Genomic DNA, 17185 nt, shown 5'->3' with positions numbered 1-17185 from the left:
CTACATGTATAATATTTCCCATTGATTACCCTGGAAATGAATGAACTATAACTTGGGGGAGTCACTACGTGAATGACAGAAATGTTCCAACATCATCATCATTGACAACAAACACTGACAACTAAAAAAACCCTTTGGCTACTTGAATTTGGGAATATATATATATATGAATGTCTCTGGACACTCCCAGAACAGTGTATCGAAATGGAAATACAAAGAAAGACTAAGAATAATTAGGTAAACAAATTTGAGCCTGGCAGAGGGCTGATATATATTCAAAATCTCACAATGTTTTAATAACCTAAAGAGAAAGGAACAAACGTTAAAGACTTTCAGAGTGTGTACTATTCAAGCTCTAAGTAAATGAAACCTCTTTTTGATGTTATTGTTACTGAGTAAATTACTTATGGTTCAATGAAGGCAAGGTATTAAGAGCCCTAAGTATCCAACATTAACCAAAAATCACTTCCTCCAGTGTTCAACAATTTCTCAAAAGGCAAATAAAGACACAGGAAGGTTCAGTGATAGAGTATGCCATGGTGGCTTGTGATTTTTGTAATGTCAAAGCCAGCTTGGAAACAAAGAAAGGTTTTGCCATGACTTAAGTGCACATAAGGTCTGAGCTTTGCCTTTCTGAACACCCCATTTACAGTCATCTCTGTTCAAAATGAAGTACACTGCATCAGAGTTAGTTCTCTGAGTTTAACTTTCTTCCTGTGCTGTTGCAAGGGAGGCAACAATTTGCATACAGAGCTGGCCATGCTTGCTTGGCGAATTCTGAGAGACTTGTATGGAAAGCCCATGAATAAAACAGCAACAGAGAGACCTCTGCATGACCTTGGAGGTGGCGAGGGTGGTAGTGTGTGCACATGTGTGTGCTTAATTCTTCTTGTTCTATTCAGTGCATCTTCTAGTTAGTGTGCAGGGGAAAAAGGCTGAGCAGTCTCTATTAATGTGTTTCCCCCTGCTGTCATTCCAGCATGGAATGTGCAGGTTTGAAAGGAGATGTTTTTAGTTCTGAACTCCTGCGCTGGGAGCTGTGTTTCATCTCTCTGTCCTCCCTACTGTGCAATGCTAGCATGCAGAACTCCCCAACTTACTGGGGGACCTCAATGCCTGTTTCCACAGATAAAAAGAATCTCTTTGCAACTTCCGATGTGTGGGGAATCATAATATACACTTGAAAACTGGAAAAGTATCTTATATACTTTTTTCCCCAGTATTATTGCTGAAATTATGGTGGTGATGTTATTTAGAGGAGGGACTAGCTTGAAAAATAACTATATGAACCAACTTGAATAAATAAGAGTCCCAATCATAATAGCAGCATTTCACTAAGCACTTAGTATGTGCCAGACTCTATACTGGGGTTTCTCAACCTAATAGTTCTTTATTGCTTGGAGCTGTTCTATAACCGCTGTAGGAAGTTTAGCAGCTTCCCTGGACTCTACCCATTTAATGCCAGCCGTATCTCCCCTCCTCCACCCACTTGTGACAAACAACACTGTCTCCAGACATTGCCAAATGTCCCAAGAGTATAATATCACCCCTAGTTGAGAGCTGAGCTTCATGCTAAGCATTTGACAGAATGTATCTTTTTATACTTGCTGATAAACCTTTTAGAGAGATCCTGCGCAAAGATGGCAAAGAACAGAGATAATCAACTCTAGCAAAAACAAAAACATAAAGCAGTCAAAGTGAATTCTGCCCTAGGCAATGTGCCATGGCTGCCCTGGGTCCGAATTTGCCTTCCAGTTTTAAAATACGGTGCTAATAGGATGCAGTCTTTCATGCTACGTCAGCAAGAGTGTGGGTGAGAGGCCTGTATTCAAACAACTCAACATCAGTGCTTACAGTTCAAATACAAACGAAATAATGGAGAGCACAAAGCCCTCAAGTGACTCTCTTCCTCACTACTGACTATGTGCATATGGTTTCCTTGATTTCTCATAGGACACAAGCTACACATTTGCCATGTTTCTGCATTAAACACTAGCAGAATACTTCAGAATCAGACACCACAACCAAGCTGTAACTATAAGAAAAGTTCTAACCAAAAATGGCTGATGGATTCATCGTGCAATTTGCCAGCTTCCCTTTTGGCATTAGCAGTGAAGAGCTTTTAAAATTTGATTAGTTCCCTCAATTGAAGACACCACTGATGGCAAGACAAGGCATTACATTTTGTATCACTAAGGAAAAAAGGGCTATTTTAATTAAGTCATGGCATTCCATTGGTTGTTAGACCCATTCTCAGCACCACAGAGGGGTTCAAGTGTGAAAAAGACATGCATCTCAGGACTGAGAAATGAATCGACTGAGCGAATTCATGATTGACAAGCGATGATGAAGTGTTACTTTTATTCTAATCTGATCATTTATTCTTTTTATTTCTGGCCTTCATTTAAAAAAAAACCTTTCTATAGGTATGGATTAAACAATTTTTACTCTGAAATGGTTCCGTATCATGGGACTACAGAGTCTTCACATGTATCAAACTGAATCAAGAATTTGCTGCCGATCTTTGACTTAAAATTTCATGGGTATCCCTTATCTCTTGATCAAAAGCATCGAAACAAATTGAATGTGAACTTCTAAAAAATGTTTTAAAATTTTAATGAGGATGTTTTCCAATATAAACTTTCCTTTTATTGGAAAAATTTCCTTGACAAATTCAAGATTTTCAAAAGATGTAGAAATGAAACATCCCACTTTAAATCTCAAAGCACCAATTTTGAGGGCGAGACTATGAAGATCAACACAGCCCGATATTTTATACGTCCTATTATCTTCAGACATTTCAACATGATGAGAAATGGTGCTAATTCTTCTTCCTACCGTGAACAGGAGATGACTAGAATATAGTACCAGCAGAAAACAGAAGGACCAGATAGATACAAAATCTTCTAAACATTGTTGCAAATGGATAATCATTACTCTTGCTTCAATATCACTGCCTTAGGGATATTTCTGTTTACCAATGGATCATTAGTAAGCCAATAATCTTTAACCATGCAGACCGTCTTTCTCCATTAACCACTGCATCTGATTGTTTTCAGGCATACTTCTAAATTGCATAAATTAGATTTTGCCCATGCAGCACCTTGCCTTGCCTGCTTTTATAATTCATTTCTACAAATCAAATCAGGGCATTACAAAGCTAGCCACAGACCATTACATAACTGTGTTTACTTGCATTTTCTACAAAGTTGACTAGACTGTTTTAAGCAATCATTTTGAACAGGTGCAGTCTTTTCTAGGGAGGCATTCTGATAATCCTATTACCTTATGTTCAAAACCCCACCCCAGGGTTCAAACCTAATCATCCCAGATTTGTAAGCAATTTTAGACTTCCTAACCAGATCACAGAATACTGGACTAAAACTCACCCTGTGTTTACCAATAAAGAGTGAAAGATTCTTTTAATCATCTCTATATTGAATAAATTGGCCTATAAAAGGAGCATCATTTCCATGCTCCAAACTTAATATTCAGCGCATGATGCAAATAGATAAGTAGAGGCCAAGGAACATAAAGAAAAGCAATAGAGCATGAAAGTCTACAAGAGGACAAGCTAATTAGTGCAGTATCTTCAATAATGTTAGCTGCGGGCTTATACATGAATTGAATAGCTCCCCAAATAAAAGGGCTGGAAGTTACAGATGACAGCCGTCACTTAGACAAACCATTAAGGATGACCAATATGAAACACTGCCTTGAAATCTGATCCCTTAGGGAAGCCAGAGGAGTTACTCGCTCTGGTTGGGCACCGAAGCTTTGATTGCTGAATTAAAACAGAAACAAAAACACACATGATCATTATGAGAGAGGCCTTGCGAAGGACGAGGCTACTCTGCTAGGGAATGATGCAGGTCATGTCTTACGTTTCTGTTAAGTGGCTTATGGCTGGGGGGAGCATGTGGGACAATGATGCCAGCTCAGAGCATTTGAGAAAAATTCACATTTCTAGAGGAATTTTCCATTAGTCATGTCGAAATGGAGAATTCCCAACTCCTCCCCATGTTAACACAGCCATCCAAAGCTTCTCTGAGGCTCCACACAATCAAGATCCAGGCTCTGAAAGAACGAAATCTAGAGCTTGCCAACCTGGAACTTACTTTCCTATTGATTCTTAGGAGCATCTGTATGATTCTCGGCTGCACGGGAGAACCACAAATTCAGTGAAAGCTCAAAGAGGCCAAAATCAACAGAGGGGAAGAGCAGCATTAAATACAGAATATATGAAACTGTACCTTATTATTTTTAAGCAAGCACCTTCAACCAAGCTGAGAGAATGTACAAGTATAGAGTGAAGACATCAGCTTCAAGGCTTACGTGTGAGAGACTTTGGTTCACACATCAATTGTTCATAGGTAAACAGAAGCTTCTGAAAGTTCCTTGTTGAATACAACAGGGAAACTCTCTTACCCAGCTCCTGTCTAGATTACCAAAATGTTTAGAGTTAGTGGAGTCTGACTGTAATTGGTTTCTTGGGAACTTACCCCCCCTTCCCCGTCCGGTAGACACATCACATTCATCCAAACAAAATATTTCTCTTGAGAACCTCTTAGATTTAAGACCTCTGAACTAAGTACTCGGCATTCATTATTGCATCAAATCCTCAGAAGAGCTATATGAAGTAGGCTCGGGAAGGTTAAACAGATCACCCAAGGTCGCCTGGCTAGAGAATGAGAGCACTTCTCCTTTTGTCTCCCATCTCTGTTGTCCAGAAGCAAATGAGCAGAGACATATTCACTAATACTTCATACTGATAGCCCTTTCTTTAAGCATCTCAACTCAGACCCAATTCCCGCCAGGTGGTCAGAGTCAAGCTTACCGCAGTCTGAGTTAGTGGTTGTTTAAGTGATGGAGGATATTAAAAAATGCCATCAGCGAGGTACTGAAGGGCCACTCTGTGCTTGATGTCTTACACCTACATCCACTACCACTTAGAATTCATCCTCACAACCATCCTACTGTAGGCGTTGTGCACGGCACCAAGGGCTGAATCCGCTGGCCCAAGGTCTCCCCACTAACAAGTATGCTGACATAGTGTTCCCTTCCCCAAGCTCCCCTCCGCAAAACCAAAACTGTGCAGAGAAACACAACCGACCCCCTGGTGTCGGCCATGTGGCGGAAGGTAAGAAGGAAGCAGTCATAAGGAGAAGCATTGCTCACCTGACTCCAGGCGCCAGCCTTCCATTTGGGGCATCTTCCTCCTCTGCACTTTCTGTGCCCATTTGGCTTAGCAAGGTGTTTACAGTAATCACTTTCTAAATGGCTTCCATCCTTTGCCATGCAGTAAACATTTCGTTGTTTATGCCCTCGACCACAAGAGACAGAACACTGAAATATAAAGCAATGGCAAGGTTGTTGTTGTTGTGTGTGTTTTGTTTTTTTTTTTTAATCACATGGACTTTGATAAAAACCTGAGTCGTGAGATGTTAAGATCGTATCTAACACAAGTCACCATCCCCCCTTTACCAGAGCCATTTTAGGTCATATCTCAAGGTTCCGCATGGCAAGAAGGTAGCATTGGGCGGGGGGGGGGAACCGTCTGTAGCATTATAGCAGCAATCCTGGATAGTATTTTGGGTCACTCAAGAGTGTGGGCAAATCCTGACACTTTAGGCCAAAAATAAAGCCAATGAACCAGAAATTACCACAAAATTCTGATTTTAAGTCCTACTATGAATTCGTAAGGATTCCTGTTGCACATCTCACTTTATGCAATCTCTGATCAAGATATTTCTTTAACAAAATGCCTTGTTATTCACTGATTTGGATAAAGGTGCATTTCCAAAATACAACTGTGTCCCATTTCCTAATTAAATGATTTAAAGGAACTCTTCTACCATTTTTCAGAGGATAAACTCCATTTTTCCCAGTCGGTTGGGAAGGAGGTAAAAAAGCCACATTAGAAACTGAAAGGTAAGCTAGCAGGTAAGTCTGTGCCAATTTGGGGAGGGAGGCATTACCTTTCAACTCTGATCTGCAAGTTCACTGAACTGTTTTAAATGTGACCTTGTCTGACCACATCTAAGAAACTTGACTTTGATTTCAGATTAGGTTTCTCAGAAAGGTTTAGGAATCAAAGTGCCCATGGAGTCAGGACAAAAATCTGATATGACAGCTTCTTGTGGAACAGGCAAGAGGCTGGCCCCAGTGAGTGCACCGAGATACTCAACGTCCATTTGCCTCATTAGCGATTACAGAAGTCATTACCACTCGGATCATAAGCTTGCTGGCTCAGGTTTTCAAGACACATTATTTCCCAATATAACGTTCTTGACTTTTAGAGGGAAATGAGTTTCAGAATGAAGAACAAAATGTGAAAATGCAATGAAAACAGATTTCAAGTGTCATTTCCTTCTATTCAATATTTCTTATTTCCCTCACTAACTCTGTGATTTTGTTAAATAATTACCAAAGTGCCCTTTTATGCCCCATAGATAAATAGCACCCCGTAAAACACAGAGCCAAATATTAATCCAACTGCTGTTACCAAGCATGTTCAAAGTTCTATCGTTCATAAATGTGCCAGACATCTTTCTCTAATAAGCACAAATCATTACACACATTTCAATAGTAGCTAGTAAATGATTTTGCAATATGTCTATTAATAAGTTTGGCTGTGACTTTTTACTTCAGGAAATGGAAACATTGCCAGTTGCATTTGAGCTCCATCTTATGAGAGTATTATGATTTGGAGTTGTCATTCTGGAAATCTTTTTTTTTTTTTTAAGAGTAATTTATTTATTTATTTGTGAGAGAGAGTGTGGGGAGGGGGCAAGGGGGCAGAGGGAAAGAGACAGAAAGTCTTAAGCAGACTCTGCACTGAGAGCACAGAGCCTGATGTGAGGGAGAGCACGGAGCCTGATGTGAGGTCGATCTCATGACCCAGAGATCACGACCTGAGCCAAAACCAAGAGTCAGACGCTCAACCGACTGCACCACCCAGGTGCCCCTGGAAATCTTAATAGAGTACACAGTGTAGAAGGAAGGAGACTAATTTAAATATATTCATACCAAAACAGAAACAACCATCTTTCAACCTACAATGCTTTCATGTACATAATGCCTTGGGACATAATTCTAGAAGGTTTAGAATGAAGCTCCTAGGGACACCTGGGTGGCTCACTGGTTAAGCGTCCATCTTCGGTTTAGGTCGTGATCACAGGGTCTTGGGATCAAGCCCCACATCGGGCTCCCTGCTTAGCAGGGAGCTGCTTCTCCTTCTCCATCTGCCTTTATCCCCCCACTCATGCTCTCTCTCACTCTCTCTCTCTCAAATATATAAATAAAATCTTAAAAAAATAATATGAAGCTCCTAGAAATATTCCTACAAACCAATGGTCTAAAGACTTGCATACAGAATAATCGCTACTGTTAGTGACTAATTCTAATATTTAGAAACTTTGACAGATAACAAAGGGGCATAATTTGAATTTAAGATGAATTCATTTGTTCATTCAACAAACATTTCAGTGTCTACTATATGTTTCAAAATATATGCAAAGGGCTGGGCACATAGTGATGAGCAAAGCTGACTGCGCCCCACCCCTCATGGAGCTTCCAGGCCAGTGAGGGAGACCAACATCAACCACATGTTGACAAAAATAAACATGCGCTTAGTAATGGAGAGGAGTGCTCTGGGGGAAACAAGCTGCCGGGGTTGCAGGAGGGCTCCCGAGGTTTCCCCCAGGGCCAGACCATGCAGAGCTCACAGGTCCTAATCATCTATCTGGATTTGGAATATCACTACTGAGTTTTAAATCAGGGCAAAATATGGTCTGATGTTTGCTTCAAAAATTCTACCCTAACTGCTGAGTGGACAATGGATAGGAATACAGCATGAATGGAAACAATAAAACTGCTCAGGTAGCTACTGCATTGGTCCAAGCAAGAGGTGATGGTGTTTCTTTTCTTTTCTTTTTCTTTTTTTTTAGAGGAAAAGAGAAGTGGGGAGGGGCAGAGGGTGAGGGAGAGAGAGAATTTTAAGCAGGCTCCATGCCCAGTGCAGAACCTGATGTAGGGCTTGATCTCACAACCCTGAGACCATGACCCGAGCCAATATCAAGAGTCAGATGCTTAACCAGCTGAGCCAGCCAGGCGCCCCGGTGATGGTGATTCTAAAGAGGGTGCAGAGTGCTGGGGTGGGGGAAGTTGGTTGATTTAAGACATACTCTTTTCAGGGAGAAATGGTGGATCAGCTGTGGGGTGCAGGGGAGAAGGCAGACTCAGGAAGGACTCCCAGGTTTGCAGTATGGCTAACTGGATAGTGATGACACTTACAGGGATGGGGAAACAGCACTGGGAGTCAAGGATGTATTTATTTGTAGGAAACAGACTGAACTCAAAAGGTCTGCATACATGGGTGCGAACGGGCTTAATTAGGGCGAAGAAACAGGCATACCTGGAAACAGAGGAACATGGGTGAACTTACAGCAAATCGACCCATAGGGATAGTCATTTCAATATATAAGTAGTACAAACAACCTATCTTTTAATATGAAGCGGGGGAAGAGAGTTGATGGAAATGGCAATTCACTAATCTGCTGTGGCATCACAGGGACAGTCTAAAAGGAGGCAGCAATCTACAGAGGCAGAATTAGAAAAGGCTCAGCATTCTCACATTCATTCATGGCCAGGCACTGCTCTAAGACTGTACATGCATTGTCTCATTTAATCATCCCAATAACCATAAATTTAGGTACTAGGATTGGAGACAACTGGTGTTTCCAACCTGGTGTAACCACAATGCTTTCTATATACCTCTCCCCCCTGTGATTCCAACACAAGCGGATAGATGTCTATTGAGAATAACAGCACAAGGAAAACAGGTCAATTATCACCATCATCACCGATAATAATTCATCCGAGAGGCATGACTGGTGCAACCAACATCTATTGCCCGTGAAATGAAAATGGAGGAAGTAGATTCCAAATCTGATGCCTTAAAATCTAGTTATTTGGGGATTTGAATGAAACCAACTTGGAAAAAAAAGAATGCAACTTGGAAAAAAAAGAAGTATTCTTCAGCATGACTCACTACACATATTATTTGCCTAAAATTAAGATATAAAAGTGATAAGGAAATCCTCAAGGTAACTAATCATAAAAAACCACTTTTCATTTCATGCTTTCTAACTTACCAGTGAAGAGAAGCAGCTGCTTGGGGGAAATTTTCATATCTAACAGGTTCATTAGTGGGTCTATTATGATTTCCTAAAGAAGTCATTTTGATAATAAAATAAACACTGGTTGCAGCTCTTATATTCTGAGGGAAATTTCCATCTGATCATTTCCAGCCTTTTCCAGGCACTGACTTTTGCATCAATGTGTGTCACTAAGATATGATAGCTAAATTCAGTGCATCACCTAGTATGGGCTATTTATTGGCCACATATCTGAGGGGTCTTGGTTGGTGGAATGTTTAAGCCCTTAAATGTGCAGCTGAAATAGCCTCCTAAGTTGCCCATTGGACTCTAATGTTTGTTCCTTTGGAGAAACAACTCAACCTTCTTGAGAGAATACTTTTCCCCCAGCTTTGCACAACACTCCTGAACAATGTGGTGTAATCTCTGCTTGCTACTTAGAAACATCAAGGTCAGTATCCCAAATGCCTGGGCTTTGAGGCTTTTGTTTCTGTGAGGCCATTCACAGGGGATGTTTAATGTGAAGCTTTGTTCAGCTGCTGCCTTAACACTTTCCACTGACTAAGGTCTAAGAGCTTGAAATCCTCACATTTCAACTCATCTGATGGACACGACACTCAAGGCGTGGGCAGCCTGCTCGTAATCTCTACTGAGGGCTTCTCTCTCTCGAGTGGTAGCTCTAGTTATGGTGAACCTCAGGGTCCACTGTGCTGCCCCTGGCATCATCAGTCCTTTCACTTATATGGAGGGGCGTAGTCTCTCAGACGTCAAGAAGCCAGCAAACCGCCCAGTGCGTCTGCCTGGATAAGAAGGGCTGAGGACCTAGAAAGAATGAGACTCCTAGGTTGCCAAGGCAGCTTCGAATCTGGACATCCGTATGAAGACGGGAGAGTATCTGGTTAGGAACTAAGGAACTAAGAAGGAATAGGAAAGGGAGGGTGGAGGTCAGGGATGCACACAGAATCTGGCCAGATGGAAGCTTCTCGATGGGGCTGGGTGATGCTGGGGCTTAAAGGAAGCCACAGAGGGGCCAGGGTATAGACCAGGGCTGCCCAGGTATAGCAGATGCTCGCTACATAGGGGTTAATGAATGGTCCAGGAGAACAGCTCTAGCAGAATGTCTGGCACTGTTCTGTATATCTAGGTGATTTCCAGCTCCAAGGGATCTAGAACACATGAGACTCCATTTATGTGCCATGTGTGATGGAGGATGCTATGCTGGTCAACTAGTCCATATTTTCAACCACAGGACTGGCTGCCAGCAGGTTAGAAATAAGGAAGAATTGAAAGGCCAAGAGGAAGGACATACACTGCAAGCCATTACCAAATTAAGTCAAGATTCTCCCGCTGGAAGGATTTTTGAAAATCAAGTAGCTAACCATCACTCTGAGACTGGTGAGCAGATTTCAGTTTTGAGAGAGGACACTGTACTAATCCTTATTTGCCTTGCCCTTGTGATCCTGTAAAATATGAAAGTCACATCCAAATCCCTGCATTTAAAAAAAATGTTTGGTTGCATCTTTTACTAACAACAGCTCTTTCTGATTCTATTCTCATTTTGCTTTTGTTGATCAAAACATAAAGTCAAGCCTCGCCTGAAAAGCAGGCTGTCAGCAAGGACGTGAGGCTTGCAGCCAAGGTTCAGGACTGCCTTTGCCAATTACGGTGATGAATGAAGTGAGTGTGCGGGAGCATCACATGATCAGGAGAGGCAAAACCAGCCAGCACACACTATCCCCCCCAAGCCAGGATGAGAGCACAAGGACATAGACTGGGGGATCAGAGCGCCCAACACGGCTCAGTGTGGGGGCTGGAAAACCACGGGGCTTGCCACCTAGGAAAAAGACAGTAGCTGCCACTCACATGTGTATATGTACTGCCTTCCACACTGGAGGCAGCCAGCAAATAATAATGGAAGTGAATGAACACATGAAAATCGTAGCCGTTAGAGAAGTGTACTAGAAACCAAATGTCGTGTTTTCCTAAATGTCACAAAGAAAGAACCACCCGGAATCTGACCCACAGTGTGACTACTGAACTGATTTGGCACGAGTCATTGAGATTCAAAAAGGCCACCCCAGGACCCCTCTTTCAGTTGGAACAGAACTACTGGAACTCACACCAGCTACCTTCTATTGAACCCCTTACTGTGAATGAAAAACTAAGCTGAAAGACACTGGCTTCCGTCATTTAATCCCAACGGCAACCCTGTGACTTAGATGCTATTAGGATTCCTTTTTCCAGATAAGGAGAACCAAAGAGGTGATATTACTTGCTCAGGGTCACAAAGCCAGGGACCAGCAGAGTTAGTCTTCAAATACATGCACCTCCTGGGCTCCAGAACCACCACTTTCTTCCTTAAACTATACTGAAGAAAGGGCTTGGTTAAGAAAACAAGCTGTTTACCTCGACTTACCCAAGGCAACAACAAAAAAGCAAGGACCTCAAAGAAATGTCTCTTGAGACTATTCTAGAACCCTATGATTCCTCAGTCCCTCAGGAAGACAATACCTGTACAATGTTAGTATTTCTGACTTTATTACTTTCTTCACAGCATCTTGAGGACCCTGGGAAGAAAGACACTTAGAGTACCAAAATACAATCACATAAATAAAAGGCCAGATTTGCCTTTGGCTGAAGCCACACCCTGACTTTCTCCTGGCCACTTTTCAGGGTTTCTTCACCCTGTGGGGTCTGCCTGATGCCACATGGCGAATGGCGGCTTCCGTTCCCTGGTCAATGAATGGCTCTTTGCATGGTCATGAAAGGAAGGCTGCGGGTTGTCGATTTGGACCTGCCAATTCACTAGGACTAATCTCTCAAATGCTTGTGCTGTAAGACATCTCAAAGATGGCTCAGTCCATCTATTTATCTCACAAATTCAACACTAGAGACAAGGAGACATGGCAAGCTCAGGCACACAGCAAGGAAGAAGTAAACACAGGCTTAGGACGCTGAATACCTGTACCCAGCACAGAACTGTAACCCCCTGGGGACTTGTGGCCAAGTACTGGTGTTCTTCACGTTGCTCAGGAACCATGGCTGACCAGTCAGTCACCCCGATTCTTCCCAGGTCAGTCATGCTCACAAAAAGCTAGCATGATAAACAGGGACTAGGAAGGCAGGCGTCAATTCTACCACCTCTGGCTTTGATGGATGGCAGACACCCGTAGGAACAAGAGTAAATGATAACAACCTCCTGTTCCAAGCTGCCAGTGAAGAACAAATTCCAATGGGTGGGACATGCATGAGTGGCAGCACAGGAAACAAAGCTCCCTGCTTGTCTTCACCTTGCTCTAAAATGCCACAAATTAAAGGCATAGGTTTTGGAGTCCGGCACCCCTAGGCTGACACACCATCTGCCATTTTACTTCAGTGCCATTTGGGGCAAATTACTTAACCTCTCTCAGCTCAGATTTGTTCTCTGTAAAATGGGGACCACAGCACTGTCGACATTCAGCAGAGTCACGTCACAATTAAGTGGGACACTGCATACAGTCAGAGCTCTTGGTGTTCTGGCCGAACAGCGTAAAAATCATTACACATTCCCTATCACCACTACTACTATTTCTATTCAGCAGAGTCTTTTAGAATACCTCCCAACACGTGGATAGAAAGGGGAGTGTTTTTTTTAAAAATCCAGGTTAACTAATGGAGTCTCTGAGATGAGCATTCTCACACAGACGTTTGCTGAGTGAAGGAGGGACTTGGGCAAAAATCTCACCCATGTGAACGGGGGAAGAGCTTTCCTTTCCAAAGGTCCCAAAGCAATCCACACATCAGACATCAATGTGGAGAACTCCTCCTCTAGTAGTGCCCTTTTCACTCTTTTCAACTCTTTCTTATTAATACGGTCTCCCTGGCCCCAGAAGATAGGAAGACGAGTAAGAAAAAGAAAGACCCCACATCCGAATGCCACGCCTTTTTCCTACTCCACCGTTTCCTGCTCACATGTATTATCTCAAGAACTACTTATGTTTCTCATTTGCTTCTTGGGAGGTTAGTCCTTGAATGTCCCAAAACACAGCCTTCACACCAGTGACCACCGTTACCGAACAGCCGTGCCCTCCCTTCCCAGCTCTGCTCAGCTCTGCCTTGGCAGTGGTCACAGTCCTTTGTGACCTGCTGGGTGTGAGCACAGTGAGGGCTTCTCACAACACAAGAATGGCTCCGGATGGGGGGCGTCAGGGGACTAGAATGACTGGGGCGGGAGAGAGAGCTCTGCCAGCAAACAAGGGCTGTGACTTCAGGGCGTAAAGCCAATGTTGACAGGTCTGCCTGATGGCTGTTTCTGGCCAGGACCACCATGGCACTTATTACCATGAAAAGGAGCTGAGAAAGCAGGAGATTGGCAGGGAACACCAGGGAAGAAAGCAGATGCGGGAGTCACGGTCGTCCCAGCCGGATGGGGCATTAGGCCACCCTTCCATCCCCACTGCCCCCAACACCGACAGCCTCTGCAATACTACAAAGGTCGAAGACTATGGGAGAAAAGGCACTAAGAGTCACATGTCAGAGCTTGGAGCATGCTTGAAGGCTGCTGTCAATATGATAGCCAAGTAGGTGGCCCTGCATATGTCTCGCACGGGGGATGGCAGGGCCATGCCAATATGGGGACACAGTAGGAAGGGCTCATGCCCTCCGCCTCCCCATCCCCCCCAAGAATGATGAGGCACAGGGCTCTCCAGCTACCCCCTCCCTACGTCATAATGAAACAACTTCATATGAGAGGAGGGGACATGAATATTCACATTAAATAGAACAGCATAGGAAATCCACTATGCAAGTTGCAAAATCCAAATTGAGGTTCTTTTTGTTCTGCAAGAATGTTAAATATTACGATGCTTCTCCCCACTGAGACAAAAAACAAAAACGAAGACAATCTGCAAAAGCAACACCTGGTGAATTTTATCACGGCCACATCCAGTGGTGCCCTCTGGAAACTGAGGCACAGTACCTCACCTGGCCCTGTGGTCCCTAACATGCCCTCTGATTCCCCATTTTCAAGCACACTGACTATTTTAATTCTTTGTAACCTGACTTCAGCAGAATAACGATATTGGCATCTTTCAGGTGAAGATGGTACAAGGACCCACCCTTTGTGCTTGCCACAGGATTGTCCATGAAGGCTGTCTGGAAGACAGGGGGATAGTGGGTGAGATATCTGTGCCAGGATCCTTATTCTCAGCTATTGCAAAGGTGAGTGATGAAGTGTCTGAGTAACTGGTGGAAAGCTATGGCTGAGGGATGGGTGACCAGAACTTCTTGGCACTCTGAAGGTAGACCATGACTGAGGCTGCCTGGAAATGTCATTCTGCTAGAAGATGACAATGTTCGGGGACACCCCCTCATGACTTAACTAGTGTCACAGACGGTCAGGAACAGACCTGGGAAGCTTAAGTCATCTTTGGGAATGCCTCCATAGAAAAGCAATCCATGCGGGTTCTCTCTGGACTTTCATCTACCCAACCGAAGTGCAGCCCTTAAACCTCTTCCTCCTCCCAAAGAACTAGTCTCTCTGCCTTTCAGTCATGGAAAAGACACCAGGACAAAGTCCTTGTAATTGCCTCTTCCAGTCTTGCTTTCTCTGTGTAACTGGACCTTCCTCCATTGATTTGGTGTGAAAGAAACATCTTTACATGCCAACATGTCAAACATCCTACACTGAAAAGTTTACAACTTTTTGGGGAGGAAGTAGTTTATGTAATTAGTTTGCTTTTGGGTGGATGAATACTACTCAAAAGCTGAGATGTGCATACATATCTGAGTCTGTATCCAGAGAAATATAGCTCAGCAGAAGGGAAAAAGTTATCTTAACCATTATTGAATTAGATGCTCATCCTCCAGTTTGCGTTGCTCTATTGGGAGTTCAGATAGTACCAAGTTGCTGTCAACAGGCACTATGCGTCCTTGTGGCTTTTCTTGTCTTCCCCTCCTGCTTACCATTTGGTAAAGAAATGGCTCAAAATGCCATTATGAAAGGATGAGATGAGAAATAAAACCAGCTAAAATGTAAATGGTTAGAACATGAAACACTTGGCATTAGAAGGTGCTAAAATTAGGTTATGTGTGAATTTAAATTATTCCTACACTATTCTGAGATCTACTCAAATGGAAACTCAAGGGTTGGGGCAGAAGAAGGTGGTAATTATGAACTTGGTTTTGGAATCATTCAGACCAGGTTTGACCAGTATGATCTCTTCTTTTGTGATCCTATGCACAACGCTTAACCATGGCAAACCTCTCTTTCCAATTCTGCTCAACAGAGGCATGAAATGATGGTGAATAAGCATCTCAAACTTAACATGTCCAAAGCATAAGCCCTGGTCCTCCTCCACAAACCCCTCCTTCCTATAGTCAGTCCTCTTTATTTCAGTCAGTGGAAACTCCATCCTTCCGCTTATTCTGTGCACAACATTTGGAGTCATTCCCACTCCTCTCTTTCTCTCACACTCTATATCCCAACTCTCAGCTAATCCGTAGGTACTTCTTTAAAAATACATCAGAATCCCACCAATTCTCACCACTTCCACTGTGAACATCTGAGCCACTCACTCATGGTATGCTCCCGTTTGACTCACTGCAATGGTTTTTTCTAATGGTCTCCCTGTTTCCACCTTTGTGCTTCCCATAGTCTCTTCTAAATTCAGAAGCCAGAGTCAGTCTTTTAAAACAAATTCATGTTCCTACTCAACCTTCCTCCCCACAGTGGCTTCCTACCTCATTGAGTGTAGGCAAAAATCCTTCCAATAGCCTGACCCTTCCTTCCCCATCCCATGATTTACCCCCATGTTCCTCTCCCTCAGTTTCACCTCTAATTTCATATCCTACCATCCCTCCCCTCTAATTCAGCCACAATGGCCTCCTTGCTATTGCTAAGATGTGCCTCGAATACTCCTGTCTCTGGGTCTTAACCCGGAATACTCTTCTTCTAGATATCCACATGGCTTGCTTTTGTATTTTCCCGTATCTCCGTTCGAATGGAGACTTGCCTGACTTCCTCAATGTACAGTTCCCATCCCATCCCCTCTTCCATGCTTTTTTTTTTTAATCCCTCTTCTCTAAGAATTTTTGTGTACTGCTGTATCCCCAGTGACAAGAATAGTGACTGGCTTACAGAAAACATTCAAATACTTATGGAATACCCAAGTCAATGCATGAATGAGTGAATGAATAGCATCTCAAAGAACCTAGAGCCACTTATCTTACAAGAATTTTTTAAGGATTAAGTGAGCATCCTGCACAATGCTCAGTTCATTGTAGGGACCAAATAAATAACTATTGGTCTTTCCTATCTCCTGTGTCTATTCAGTCCAAAAGTGGCTAAGTACTCTTGTGGTTAAATATTTAATTCATAATTACAGAACTAAGTACTGCACAGGGGACACCTAAAAGGAAGGTTATCTGAGCATGTAATATAAGGCAAATTGACAGCAAATGGCAGAAGCTAGGAACTCAGATTACTGCTCTGCCCTGAAAAGGCAAGACTATTGCTGAAAGTTGGCTCTAAGCCATTGAGACCATCCTATACCCTGAGTGACTTTGAGTCATGTAATGCGGTTTCTCCCCCATAAAGATGTCACCGTAGAATGATACTTTTTCCCAGATGGAAAAATGTAAATATATGGACTGAAAATAAACTATGAAGAAATGTATGGACACGAATGGGTTCTACATGGCTTGGGTATTTTCTATCTCTATTCTGGCTGGAAACATCTAAAAGCAAAAAACTGAAGACTCTCACTGCTGTTCCAAAACAGTGTGTCTCAGTTTGATCCTGATTTTTTTTTTAAAGTTTCATTTAAGAAAAGGCTCTCAAAGTATAGGACATCCAGAGCTGCAAAACCAATATCAAGCCTGAGATTTTATAACTGTAGAGTGAATTTGATAGAAATGAATCATTGCCACCATCCTGTACACTCTCTACAAACAAGCCACCACAAGCTTCTCTATTAAGTGGGGTAATTTTTACCCACGTATTAGGATCAGGTTGTGTCGAGAAAGACCTAGTTTTCTTAGTCCAGCAG

At 42.8% G+C, this 17185-nt stretch overlaps 1 protein-coding gene across 3 annotated transcripts in view; it reads right to left on the bottom strand.

Annotated features, from left to right (window-relative positions):
• ADAMTS9 (ADAM metallopeptidase with thrombospondin type 1 motif 9) overlaps positions 1 to 17185 on the bottom strand; it is a 156351-nt gene that overhangs the window by 36752 nt on the left and 102414 nt on the right. For all 3 annotated transcript variants that reach the window (XM_088021881.1, XM_028110425.2, XM_028110427.2), the window contains one exon: positions 5179 to 5346. In XM_088021881.1, coding sequence (XP_087878007.1) covers positions 5179 to 5346 — 168 coding nt within the window. The remainder of the gene's footprint in view (positions 1 to 5178; positions 5347 to 17185) is intronic.

This window comes from Eumetopias jubatus, unplaced genomic scaffold (assembly GCF_037043125.1).
Source record: "Eumetopias jubatus isolate StellerSeaLion01/CBP00866 unplaced genomic scaffold, mEumJub1_p1.0 scaffold_1, whole genome shotgun sequence".
NCBI classification, from domain to species: Eukaryota; Metazoa; Chordata; class Mammalia; order Carnivora; family Otariidae; genus Eumetopias; species Eumetopias jubatus.
The sequence above is the reverse complement of the archived record's forward strand: the minus strand, read 5'-3'. Positions and strand labels throughout refer to the sequence as shown.